The sequence below is a fragment of the Triturus cristatus genome, chromosome 3_2 (assembly GCF_964204655.1).
Source record: "Triturus cristatus chromosome 3_2, aTriCri1.1, whole genome shotgun sequence".
In the NCBI taxonomy this organism is placed as follows: Eukaryota; Metazoa; Chordata; class Amphibia; order Caudata; family Salamandridae; genus Triturus; species Triturus cristatus.
The window spans coordinates 680,443,515-680,457,958 of NC_140584.1; the positions used below are offsets into that span (position 1 = coordinate 680,443,515).

General features: G+C 41.7%; 1 protein-coding gene across 1 annotated transcript in view; it reads right to left on the reverse strand.

Moving 5' to 3' along the window:
* Positions 1 to 14,444, reverse strand: part of ITGAV (integrin subunit alpha V) — a 382,159-nt gene that overhangs the window by 28,490 nt on the left and 339,225 nt on the right. Inside the window, exons 23-24 of the mRNA XM_085648702.1 lie at positions 5,459 to 5,539; positions 2,667 to 2,772 (exon numbers count right to left, since the gene is read on the reverse strand). Of these exons, the coding sequence (XP_085504828.1) occupies positions 2,667 to 2,772; positions 5,459 to 5,539 (187 nt within the window). The remainder of the gene's footprint in view (positions 1 to 2,666; positions 2,773 to 5,458; positions 5,540 to 14,444) is intronic.

Below are 14,444 nucleotides of genomic sequence, written 5' to 3' on the forward strand. Positions count from 1 at the left end.
ATAGGAGTGTCAACCTTAATATTGGAAAAGTTAGCGAATATCGGGTCTAAAGTATGGCCTGACTGATGGGTAGGAGCTCTTTCTTTTTGCACTAAATTGACTGAGCTATCAAACTTGCATCTCATCCTCAGGATAAGGACCCATTGAGGTCTTTTATGTACCTCACTGAACAATGGGAATCGTTTCAAGTAGGAGCATGGATAGCAAAAGTGCTTTGAAAAAAACAAAGATATCTGTAATGCTTGGATTTTGGTTCCTTTTGACGTTCACCTTAAATCAACAATAACTTTTGATGCACGTCCTACAATGATAGGAGTTCTTCTTTCACAAACGTATGGTAAAACTGAGAAGACCGCAGCAGATCTCTAGCACTATTTGACGAACCTCTGAATGGAATTATTCTATCATAGAGTGAGAGGCATTGGCTGAAGTGTGGGGTGTGGATAATTTTAGGAATTATGTATGGGGCAGAACATTTCCCTCAGCAGTCGTCACACACACCTTAGTCAGTGTTATCTGGGGCCGCTTGTAAATGTTCAGCTAGGTTAGCTAGACTGACTGTCTGCCTGCAAAAGTATCGATAGGGCACAATTTCAAGTGTACAAGGTTCGTTGAAGTGGTTTTGCGGTGTAATCACACTTGAGAATTGTTAGAAAGAGATGGATAGGGATATGGTTATGAACCATGTGATTTGACTTATGTGTGAAGGTAAAAGGACATCCCGCTTGGGAACGGACATATGGTTAAAAATAAGTTCGGAGTTCCGAGGAGAAATGAAATTGATCTTTTAGTAAAAGGATGAACATTGGATGAATGGCATTACGTATAATTTCCGGATCATTTGGGTAAAAGTAATGACAAACCCCATGGACATACCATAGACTTTGACCAATGGAAACCGAGCAAATTGCGTAAAGGATACTCTTGTGGGAAGGATATAGGCATAGTTAGAAGTATAACTATCTTGACTATCCTGTGGGAACAGGACTGGAGCCGGCTACTTTTGAAATTTTCCTATATGCCTGTCATGATGTCGGCCTGAACTCTGATTTCCCTGAACTGAACTTTTCTGATTTCCTGCACTTTACCAGCTGGTGAAGTCGAGCAGGCAAACCTTTCGGCTGAAGTGTTAAATGACTCCGGCTATTGCACGCTGTGCTCTAGTGTCTCTTTGTGCTTACCTTGAGTCTCTGTACTCCTGACAATCTGCAACCGATTCTTGGTTTGTATGATTCATAACTGTATTTATATAGATTGCATTTATATTCTCTCCCACTCATTTCTTACCAGGCATTTGAAATTAAATGTATTTGACTCTGAATTATTGATGTGTTGTGATTTTACCTGTACTAAAATGATAATTTTAAATTAAAATGATTCTAAATGTATTTTTGTGCTTTGACTATTCAACCTGAAGTTTTAGATGAAAGAGTCACTTGTTTTAATCATACATGTGTGTGTTATTCTTATAGTTTAGTCATTGAATATGTTATTGGGTTTATTCTTATTAGGAAGGCACTTCTCTATTCCAGGTCATCAAGAGAAGTGACCATTTGTCTCTGATTACCCGAGTCCCTATCAGCTCGATTAAAAGATCCAACAGAGGACCTAAGTGGTTTGTGAATTTATAGACTTTGGTAAAATAGAGTTTATATGGGCCAAACTCGGTGATATCGTAGTCTTATGGTAGCTGAGGTGACTATGACATATCATGGTGAGTAGTGGTTAAAATAAGTACCCTATACTTGTATTATACAAGTATTTTCATTTCAGTTATTTTCTCCATACTTCCGCTGCAACACAGTCATGTAAGAAATAGTTTGAAAGCTGGTGACTGGGCTAAAGTTAAGCTTGGTTGTGTTGGTAGCAGTCTGTCCAAGTTTTAGGGACGCTCAAAATTAAGGATGCGCATTTGTGGTATGTTATTCTGACAAATGGTTAGAGATGAAATTGTAGTAGAGTGGCTTTGTACCAGAGAGGTGCAAATGGTCCACTATTGGGTTGAATGGAGGAGGAGGTGATTAAGTGGGGTCAAATACCTCGCTGAGGGGTTGCTTTGCAGGAGAGTATCGCGTGTAGTCAAAGAACCTGTAGACCACTATGTATTTACAGGACTATGTAAATTCCTAGGTTCAGCCAAGCTGGGTTCTCTTTTGTTTAGGATTGCAATTCAATGGTTAGGCTTCTATGGACTTTTCATTTTATTCTCTTGTTTTCATTTTAGTTTTCTCTTTTGGTTTGTCTCCCTATGATATTCTGGGGTTCTGAATATTAAAGAGGTGAGGATGAGTTATGTTTTTAAGGCCATTTGTGGATTGTAGAGGGTAGGATTCCATGTCCAGACAGTTTGTTCCTGGCCGGTTACGGGAGACCACACACTGTTTGTACCTGAAAAAACATGTTTATTTATTACAATATTTTTGCCCTGAGTCCTTCACAGTAGTACCATCTGTTTTTTTCTCATTTCTTGCTGAAACAAGGTCTTTGGCACATGAACCAATGTTTATCGGGGATGGGTCATTTTGAAATTTACACAAAAAACTGTTTAATAAACAAATACAATTCTGAGCAGCTCGTTGTCAATACTGGTCTTCCTCAGAGCCAACTTAATTTCATAAGTGCTTTCCGTATTAGTACAAAGTATCATAACAAGAATAAGTACTTGCCTCATAAATATGCTGAACTAAAGGTCCAATGTCATCTTCAATCTGTGGCTCGGTCTTCGGTTGCCAATTTGCTATTGGCAGAAATATCTGATCAGGAGTTGAAACTCTAGAGTCAAAAGATGATACAAAAATGTAAATTTCAGACGCTTTGGAGAAGATAATACACACTGATTAAAGAGGTATTCAAGAGGTTTTTTCAGCAAACTCTTAAGATATACCAATGTCCTCTCAGCGAGTTTAACCTGCTTCTCAGTCGTTGCCTACTGGTTAATTCAAGAAAGTAACATATCCAAGGAGCAAATTTTCTCACCTGGTTCATCAACTCCCTTTTCCCGCAAGACGTGGAGTTTGCACTAATAGGATGTACAGTAACCCACACCCGATTTTCATGGGACAAAATGTTAGCTCCTAACAATAGATTTAAATGTTACAAGCTGCTATATTGTGCTTTACCCGTTGTTGTAAGATACTGCACAGTAAGATAAGTGAAAATTGAACAGCTGCAATTGTATTGTAAATAGAAGGAACATTGCATATGTTATGTACTAGGATAATAACCTCAAATGCCAATAAACATATCTTTACAAAAAAAATATTTCTGGATTCTACCAGCTCAGTGAAATTTGTATTTATGGATGTCCAAAGTCCCAAATTAACTCAGGGCATACAGAAAGGTAAGGCCTACTGATATATGATGCATGAGAATTCATCATAACACTTACTGAGATTTGGTGGCATATTTGAAAACTCTTTCACACAAATTCAGATGAGTTAGAGTTTGTGATTTATTCCAACCCCAACAATTAATAAACATCACTGGTGTCAGACCATGCAGAATGCAGACAAGCATACTCTTTACTTGCCTATGTTCCATACTTGCCCTAAAATATATAAATGAAATACATGACTATCTAAATTTGACAAGCAGTGGCAAGAATGTATTGCTAGGTATCAGAACACAGTTCAGTTGTTAACATTCTGAAACATCAATGTTTCATAAATGAAGTGAGCTCTCATTCCTGAAACCAAATGACTGGGCCAGCCGATCCAGCTGTTCAGGCTGAAAAGACAGCTTAGCAACAGTGTGTCTTCTTTTCACACGAGGCCTCATTCTGAAAACTGGCATGGACTATGACCCTCTTCTACAATCTATAGTTTTACTCCCCTCCCTACTGAAATAGATGAAGTGGAACAAGAGAACTTACTGTGGGGAGATAGTGTGATATTTTTGGGGAGGAAGCAGCCTTGAAAGCAGGTAACCCAATTCTAGATAACGTGAGCAGGAAGAGCTCACAGCTTTGCAAATCAAAGACACCCTTAATATTTACGTTTCAAGAGCAAAGACACAGGAGGTGGTTTCAGGTTTGAAAACAAATTAAGTCTCTCTCCAGTATTCATTATTCACCTCATTCTTGGAGACATTGTAACCTGACTGATTCCCAAACCCGGGCTCTCAGCTAGAGACTATATAACCTAAGGCGCAAATGATTAACCCACTAACAACCATCTTGAGCTGGCTAATAGCATGTCAAATTGTAATTTCGCCTGCATTTTGTATTAGGCAGCACCTCAATGCACCAAGAACAGCAAAGAGTCAATGCTTCATATTTGGCTGTACTATTTAGTGTAAGATCACCAGCAATAATTCATCGGCTGACCTCCTGAGAAAGAGCCTATTACTTGTAGAAAGTGACTTTCAGATAAAGAAAGGACCCCTGGACTGATATAAGAATAAACGTACAAAAGGGACTGTTAGTGATGGTTCCACAGTTAAGTCATTGCTTGTTTTTGCTTGCAACAATGCATAGAAAACTGTAAAATTAATAATTGTTTTGCTGTATTTACCGGTGAAGACAAATTTAGACTGTTATTACTTATGATAGATTATAGCTGTCATGAAACTAGATTCAAGTGAATATTAACCTAATGCTTAAAAATATAAATGTACAGATAATTAACAACTTGTAAGACTATTAATTGTCTAAGGAACGGATGGTTATTTCTATTTTGATCACACGAGAAGTCATATCAGGGAAGCAACATGTAGGGGAGTTTGCATCAATAGTAGTTCTTGTTGACAAATTACAATGGGAGGTTGAAGAAGTGCAGTGAAATGTCATCGAAGCGAGAGTTGATTTGTCTGATGCGTCAGTGTTGAAATGCAACTGATTGGGACAAAAAACTTTTTGAGAACACAATGAACTCTCAGCTCCCTCAGAATGTCCTAACTGGATGTCAGAAAACCAATCTAAAATGGAGTTGGTCCTCAGGTGCACTGTCTAAGGGAGAAGTCAGAGCTCACATCTGTGACTCAAAAAGCTTCTTCGAAGCAAAACGTCCAAGCCCAACACTAGATAGTATAAGTACACAGAGTGCATGGTTCTAAAGCAACACATGTAATGAACAAACTGTTTCACTTACTAGCTTAGCATACAGATGTTTAAAGTGTGAGGCCCAAGATACATTTAAAACAATTGTGAGTGAGACTCTCCCTACCTGCTTACATTAATGAACAGTACATGAGTAACAATCAATACATAGTAAAGAAGGAACAAAAAAAGCAAATGCAGAAGGGACCTGAACAACAAAAGGCCTGTGGATTTCACGTATGAAAGACACAAAAAAAGCAGAAATATTATGCAGGCAAACATGCAAACAAAAATTGTTTCATGGAAGTCTAAAATGCACAGGTGTATTTGAGGAACAGTGGTAGTACTATAGAATGAGCGCAAATCAAGATTTAAAAGTATTTATCAGATGAAAATAATAAATAAATTCAGGATAGCACTCACCCTCTAATTTCTACAGCAGCCAACACAGCAAGATCCACCTGGTATGACTGTAGTGGACTTAAATTATCAAAGAGATTGGTGCTGCAAAGGAGATATAAATATGAGTTGAACATATTGAATGGCAAAAACAGCATTGCATTCTAATTTGTTTTGCACAACAAATGAATGTTATGCACATTCATATAAACCAGTGATGTGGCTGAACTGTTCACCAAATCATTCTGCCACCCTATTAATATGGCTTAAAGTAAACTGATGCGCCCTCCCAAAACCCCAGAATATACTGGAGGTCCCATTGAGTCTCACGTATCTCACAGATATGCATTCTACCCTGGTCTGAACTAGGGCCCCCAAAGTGTTGGGGTGTCTATTAAGAGGAGTGTGCCCCCTGCGCAGCACAGGCTGCAGGAACTCTTGTTACGCCCCCGCTTCTATGCATTTAGATTTGTGAAGAACCACTGGATTCCCACAGCCATCTTCACTTATGTGGAATGATCACTTGTTTAAAGTACCGTGTGTTGGTTATAGAGCAATGTAATAATCTGTAGGTATTCAGCGGACTCCTGTAGACATCGGGAAATTGCTAAACACTTCTACGTTGAATGTACAGTACAATTTAAAAACATTACACAATTTGCTGCACTGTTGACTCTATTGCCCATATAAAAATCATATACAGATGACTTGTTCTTCTTTGACCTTTTCTTTGATTGGTGACAACTTTAGGCTGATTTACTAGCTTGCTGTGTGCTAAAACCTCAGTTGTCATAATTAATAATGCTACTCTTCCCTGTCCGAATCTCACAGTATTTTTCCATTATATTGAACAAAAACTAACAGACCAGATTGCGCCGTAGGCCTTAGTAGTTATTTAAAAAAATTACTTTCAACTCCGACTTTTATAACATCCATAATCTTTTTTAATAAGCATTCACTAAAACACAGTTGAATACACCATTTACTACTGTACGGAGATTAAATATAATTAAGGATTTAAAAGCGGTCTACTTATTGGTACACCCTTCTGTAAATAGTTAAATATTTCTAAATGTTCGATTACGAATATTCTGTCAAGAACACAACAAACTGAGTCTAGTTTGAAAGCTACTTTTCTTGGACACATTTGCGTCCCATACTTTTTTTGGTTAAAGCAGCACTTTTTTTTATTTTGCATCATGTCACAAATCATTTTTTTCTGGACGAAAGTTCCTCAACACATTTAGAAGTTAAAAGAGTGTTTCGCTTGAAAAGAATAGTAATTAAACATAGGCCAACATTAACTGGATACACACGTTCTTTAAAAAATATTTTTCAATACACTTTTCAACTTTGTTTGTGTACATTATTTGCAAAATACAAGAAAGTTGTGTATGTACATTACATGCCAAATGCATAGTGCTATACTGCCACTTACGAGCAAGCTACTATAATTCATATGTAGCCATTATACAAAAACAAAAAATTCGATCCCAGGACATCAGCTCCGCTCATCCAACTCGACACCAAACTAGATCCTTGCAGCAACATTTTGTTGAAGATATCAATAAGATAACTGGGACATAACAGACTGAGGTCCTCATCCCATCTGAGGCTCAAATCCCAAATCAGGCACACACTCCTGGTTGCATCGCTATTAGGATTTTAACTCAGACGCTAGATGCTTAGCGGAAATGTTAGACCACTCAACTTCCATCAGTTAAAGCGCGTGGAAAATCGTGTGCTAAACTGCATCAAAACCAGTTTGCTCACTTCAAAACAGAGGAATGCACACATAGTTAGCACACTATGCCACATGTTTAAGTTCAAAAGTAGGAATTATAGGATAATTGCACACCCACTAAATACCACATCTACTAGGATCCGCATTGACCTGGTCATCAGTTACCACCCATAGTAGTGCTCCATTCATTATCAAGGCATGAGTCAGTAAATTACTTAACTATGCATTTTTAAGTTAAGTCTAGAATTCGTAGGTAAAATAATTAATAACCTAATGGCCCGGAATTTCCTGAAATTAAACCACTGGAAAATGTAGGACAGAGGTATCCAACCTTTTCTGTAAGAAGAGCTACCTATGTTCAATGAAAATCACTGTGAACTACTAATATTATCAGTATTGTAATAATAAGCAGATCAGACAAGAGTACATTAGTGGCCCCTCAAGCAAGATACCATCAGGGGTCACCTCAGTGCAGGGTTGCCAGCAATGATTACTAAAGTAATGTAAAACAGGCTTTGTCAATTTGGAATGTCTTTAAATAGGTACTTCATAGCAGCCATAGATGCAATGTCCATGGGCAAGTTCATAATATTAAGGGTAAATCTCCCCAATGTTATATGATTTATCACTTAAATATCAGCTTTACACATATTTGGAAAATCAACTATTTTTCTCCAAGCATCTGCTTATGAGGTCCGAAAACTACTCACATTTTCGTTTCAGATGCAAACCTTTCGATTTTGGTATACATATAGTAGTTCAGCCAAGCAAAAGCTTCAAATTTATTACACTGGAATGCACATTGGAGAGCTACTTGGAGGTAGCTGGAGAGCTGCCTGTAGCTCACAAACAACTTGTTGGAGAAACCTGATGTAGAAACTATCGGTTCATTCGTGGATGGTTGGAGATGAGCCTCTTTATGTCTTCCGGAAAGCTCCTATAAATTCAACGGGCATACCCCGGTCTTTAATGAGGTGCGCCAACATTACTAAGTACATTAGTAACTTTAAGTATCCTTAACATTATTCTTAATAACTTATTTTAACAAATGGCATATTGAAAGGAGAAAATACAACCCTCTGTTTCATACTTTTTGAAATCCTAGAGTAACTAGTCCAAATCCAAATATCAACTTTTTCCTCATTTCTCCCCTCTCTTTTTCAGGAACTAAAATATTTTATGTCCCATTCAATTGGAGGAGTGTTAAAGGTAATAGTTAATACTTCAAATCCTCCTCCTGTAACCGATTGTTATTGTCTCGTTTTTACTGCAATTATATTAATGATAGGTTATACATATCTATATAATTTACTTTGAAGTACTTGCTATAGTTTGCAAATCTATACTCCCATTATTTCTTTTCTTTAATAAAAGCACAAAACCAGCTCCTGGTTAATTATTTCTCACTTTTGCATAAGTGAATTGGCCCTTTATTTATCCCAACCTGAACACCACCCTCCTCCTCTACAGACCCCCCCGAACTCTGCCCACCCTTCAGTGATTCCGTCTTCGACTTCATCACACCCCACACACTCGCCCCACACACTACATCCTCCTCGGCAACCTCAACTTTCAACTGGACACCCCAACAAGAAAACCTCATCCCTGCTGCAGAACCACGCCAACATCAGACTCAAACAACTGGCCACGTCCCCAACCCACTCAGGAGGACACATCTACTCCGCAAGTGACAACATCACCTTCAGCCACACCTCCGAGCTCCTTTGGACTGACCACTGATACGTCCACTTCTCCTTCACCAAATCCACCGTACAACACCTTGCCCACCGCTACCCTCGCAGAAGTTGGAACAAAGTCACTGAAGAACATCTCACCACCTCACTTAGCAAAACCCCACCACTGACATCCTCAGACGCTAATACCCCAGCACGCAACCTCCACTGATGAATCTCCAAATGCGCCGACGCAGTTGCTCCTATCGGGAAAGCACCAGTAAAGCGACACTCCAAGAAAGCCAGCTGGTTCTCTCCCACCCTTCATGAGTCCAGACGCGCCTGTATGCAGCTCAAAAAGAGATGGAGAAGCAGCAAGACCCAGGAAGACCACTCAGCCTTCAAAACCGCTGTCACCGAACACCACCTCCTCATTACAACAACAAAGAAAGCAGCCCTACAAGAAAGGATCAACGCCAACTCCCTCAATAGCAAATAACTCGACAGCTTAGACACCCTCGATGCCCAAGACCCTCTCACCCCACCCATAACCACCAAACCCAACAACACCAGAACCTAGCAGATTCTGCTCAGCGGGACTCTCCTCACCACCGACGACACTCTCAAGATCAGAAAGAGCATCCACTCCCGGGCACCCTCAGACCCCTGTCCGCACCACATCTTCAACAGAGCTGGCACCTCCATCGCCTCCGAAGCCCGCCGCACCATCAACTACTCCATCAACAAAGCTACCTTCCTGGAAGCCTGGAAACATGCAAAGATCAATCCCTTGCTGAAGAAACCCTCTGCTGACCCGACGACCTCAAGAACTCCGACCATCTCTCTGCTCCCTTTCCCAGCCAAGATCATCGAAAAGGCCTGTAACGCCCAACTTTCAAAGTTCATCAAAGCGAAGCACTTCCTGGACCTCTCCCAATGCAGCTTCCAAAGCAATCACAGCACTGAGACTGCCCTCTTCGCCGCCACAGAAAAAGTCAGCACGCTCCTAGACCGAGGCGAAACTGCAGCCCTCATCTTCCTGGACTTCTCGGCCGCATTCAATACCATCTCCTACCGCACCCTATGCACAAGACTCCACAACGCCGGCATTCGCATCAAAGCCCTGGAATGGATCCGCTCCTTCCTCACAGACACAGCAAGTCAGACTACCACAACTCCACTCTAAACCCACACAGGATCCATTGTGGAATGCCTCAGGGCTCCTCCCTAAGCCCCATTCTCTTCAACATCTACATGGCCCGATTGCAGCCATTGTCCGGAACCACAGACTCAACAGAGTCTCCTACACCTACGACACCCAGCTGATTCTCTCCCTCACCAACGAACCCACGGTCGCCAAGAACAACTTCCATGACGGGATGAAGGCTGTCGCCACCTGGATGAAGGACAGCTGCCTCAAGCTCAACTCAGAGAAGACCGAAGTCCTCATCCTGGGCTCCACCCCCTCCACCTGGGATGACTCTTTGTGGCCCGCAGCACTTGGAACCTCCCCCCCAACTCCCACAGACCATGCACGAAAACTCACCAACATCCTGGACTACTCGCTCCACACACTACGCCCGCTCCAAAAGATCTTCAAGTGGATCTCCACCGAGTCCAGAAAGACAGTCAGCCATGTAAGCTTCAGCAGCAGACTACTACGGCAACGCACTCTACACCAGCATCAACCAGAAACTCCTCAAGAAACTGCAGAACATTCAGAACGATGCTGCCAGACTCATCCTTAACATCCCCTGCTGCAGCCACATCACTGGCCACCTGAGCGACCTCTACTGGACCTCAATCAACAAAAGAATCACCTTCAAGCTCCTCACACATACCTACAAAAAATACTAGACAATGTCCACTGAAATGTGCGTGGACAGGTTCAATTGTCCACTGATGTTACTATGAAAAGAGGGAACAAAAATGTGACTGACTTCTTCCTTAGCTCTGGGACTTGTGGCTAGGACCTTGTTTTTAAAAGTATAATGGGCTGGATTGACTGATTATAATCAGAATTTTGGTGGAGGAATATTTCTGGTGATGATACTATAATAACAATGCTGTATTCAGAATGAATTATATTGATTAAAATGATTTTGTGTACATCACAAAAGGAACCACACTGGCAGAAGTAACCCCCCTTAGAGGACAGGTTGTTGCCAGTTCATATACTATTGATATCGCACCCTTGGTCTAGCAGACCCCTAGACCAAGGGTGTGATATCACTAGTATATAAAATGATACTCAACTCCCCAGACCTCCTTCAGAAAAAAAATGTTGATAGGGAAAAAGACATAGTTGAATTTGAACAGGAAAGTGAGAAGAGGCCCGAGGAAGATCGCTAATAATGCAGGGTTCCACCTTAAACAGCTCGGTATCTTCCTCAAGGCATGCTACTCGAAAACAACCCTACACAAAATAGGAAAGATTACCTCACAGATGTGCATCAGAGAATGTGGTCTGGTAGGCTCCGTCTTCCATGTTGCGTGGGAATGCCCAAAGCTACAGCAATGCTGGACAGGGTGATAGGCCTACCTATTGTTAAAACCACCTAGTGGCTTGTGCTGAATAAATGGGGAAATGAGAAAATACCAAAATACTCAAACCTTTGGATACCACTGGGTACAGTAGTGGCAAAACGGAATATAGCCAAAAGGTGGGGGTCTTCCGTAACTCCAGAGGTACTGGAATGGGAAAAGGACAGACTGGTGCATGCAAGCGGAGAGGGAGGTCTACGAGGGAAGATGCTGTCCCAAGAAATGAGAGAAAGCGTGGTGTGGTCTGCATGGAGGTCCTATCGGGGGATTTGAATTGGAACTGGGACACTGACATCTACAGGTTTCATAACCCCAAATGTAAAACTGGAGGTTAATAAAAAAATATATTTTTTAAAGATTTAAAACGTTTTTGTATGAATACCAGATAGTGGTTTTGAAGTTCTATATATTCTACCCTGAAAAATTAGGAACTCATTCAAATAAAACAGTATTTGCGAGATGCCCCATTGCAAAGTTGGTTTCTTGCATTATGCTCCACTGCACAAGTACAAAACAATCCAATACTGTGTGCACATGTTACCTACCATCAGCAATTGGTGATCCTGTTTATGCATAGCCATTCAGAATAAAGTCACATGTCTGCTTTGTTATTCCAATCCAAGACATCATGGGATTAATTGTGGTTTAGGGTGCTCTATTGCTTACATCTCAAATTATGGAACCACTGGGTTCAATCCCAAGCAAACTGCTTCACCTCTCTATGCCCCATTTTCCTTTTTTTTAATAAAGTGAGAGGTCATTGACATAAGCATCACTATAAAGCACTGCATAAAAAGTGCACATTGCATACTTTCTCTGTAACATGCAATTGCATGTTACAGAGAAAGTATCAGGGCAAATCACAGCTTGTAGAATAGAACAAGCATTGGAAATGCAACATGTCTCTCCTTTGTTTAAGTTAAAGCCTTTTGCATTGCTAATGGTATTGTGTTATAGCTATTTATTATTTAGTGTATGTATGTGATATGTTGTGGTTGTATGTTGTTAGAAGTGAATTTGTTAGCTGTGTAGTAGGTTAAAGCATAGCGTTAGGAGCACAGGAACGAGAAAGCAGCGTGGATTGGGGAGGGCAAGGGCATCATGGAGGGGGCAGGGAAGAAGCACACAGGCAACAGCAGCACAAACGGGAAGAGAAGCACAACATAGGGAGATAGCTGAAAAACACTGAAAAAGAAGCAATATTGTCGTGGTGTCACCACGGCTTTAAGTGGAAGCTTTTTCAATATTATATACAAGCCATAGTTGCTGTAAGCTAATAGTCCTGACTTGTAGTAGGTATGATGATACTTGTTGTATCATCTGGATGTAATGAAAGAAATAGCAAAATACAAGTTGGGCAGCAAACTATGCTAAGCACAGATGTTTAGCTTACGTGTTTTTAAGCCACGCCCTAATTACATTGGCCATGCCCCTCTGTGAGACCCCCTCCCCCAGTTTTTTCATCCCACTTAAAGCCTTGGACAGGCAGTTGGGTTAAGGTGGTGGGTGCGTCTTGCATTCCACATTAAGGTCTGCAGGGCATGTGCTACCAATGACTGACTGTATTGCATAATATCCTAACTAGAACATGTCTGCGATTCTCAGCACGAAGTATCGAGGTCAAAGATCTGATCCCAGCTTTCCCATTTGACCGCAGTGTTTTATCCTTGACAAACTAATGTCTCTGAGGTTTCGTTGCCAAAATCCAGAACACTTAATTCAAGCTCCGTAATTAAACACTAAGGCAAAAGGGGGTAGAATAACGGTCAAGAGTGTGGTGTTCGAGAATACCCTACAAAGAGTGCGGTCGGAAGGTTGGGGCTGGTACGACCACCTCCTACCTTTCAGACAGAGCTGTACAAGTTGCTGCTCGGAACGGAGCGAGCTTCTCCCCTTGAGGCCGCTTCCTGTGAGTTGAAATATGGTCTGCAGCCAGGTGCGAAAGCCTAAAGGGTCGCCAAGGAATGTAAAACGTATTTATACCGGGTGCATTGGGGGGCACCTAGTGCTGCTCTGAAGCCCACGGGTGGGTGCATCTGGACAGCTGACACTGGTCCATGGCCCCCAGAACTTTGTTGTAATCGCTAGATCGTTGTAGTGTGTGAAGAAAGAGCACATCATTTGTGCCTGGGATGTCCTGCGTGACAAACCAGGAGAGCTAATAAACACGTTTATTTGCACCACAGGATGTATACAAAATGCACCGTACACAATTCCGAAATAGCGAAACACAAAGAAAGAAGCTATTGATGGAACACATAACTTGTGTTTAATTAATTACGGCGTTAATGAAAACAGTTTCTCAATCGCAAGAGTGTGTAAACAAATGTGTTTTGGCAATAACTGTACATCTATCTAGTCATTCGACAGGAATGGGAATGGATCACAAAGTCAGAGGCATGGTTTCTGCATCCCCCAAAAAGAATCCATCCTGTCAAATACAAAACAAACCCACCTCTCCTTAATTAGCAATAGCGGCGCCGACTCTGCCCATCTACAAGGGATCCAGCCTGCACCATCCCAGAAATCCCGATACCCTCGAGCAGCCTGTGACAAAGGAGGCAGCGGCGGCCACATCCTGCAGCTGTCACCAACACCCAAGTACAGCCTTTGGAGGGTTAACAAGTTTCTTCCTCATGCCTTCCAGCCTTACCCTCATCCTTCACCGCCATGCCGATGCCCCAGGTTCTGCTCTGCAGCTGCAGCCGCTGTTCTCCTCCGGTCCTGCCTCGGCTGCTCCCATGCGCGTGCACACATAGCCTGAGCTCGCAGCACTGTTCACCCAACAAACTACTCCCTACACACGCCTATGCTTCAGACACCCATGGACTAGCGAGGGGATGGGAAGGGGCCGCCCGCCAGGCTACGCCCAGCCCTGGTCATCATTGGTGGTGAAGGAGAGGGGGGCGAAGCTGAGCTAGAGGACCCAGAACTTCAAAATCTCTTGAAGTTGCAGCAGTCGTTGACAGGACGTTCGAAGAAGTGAGCGGAGCTGGGCGTGTGACTTGCTTCCGAGTTGCCCGTGGCAACAAGATAGCCATGTTAAGTG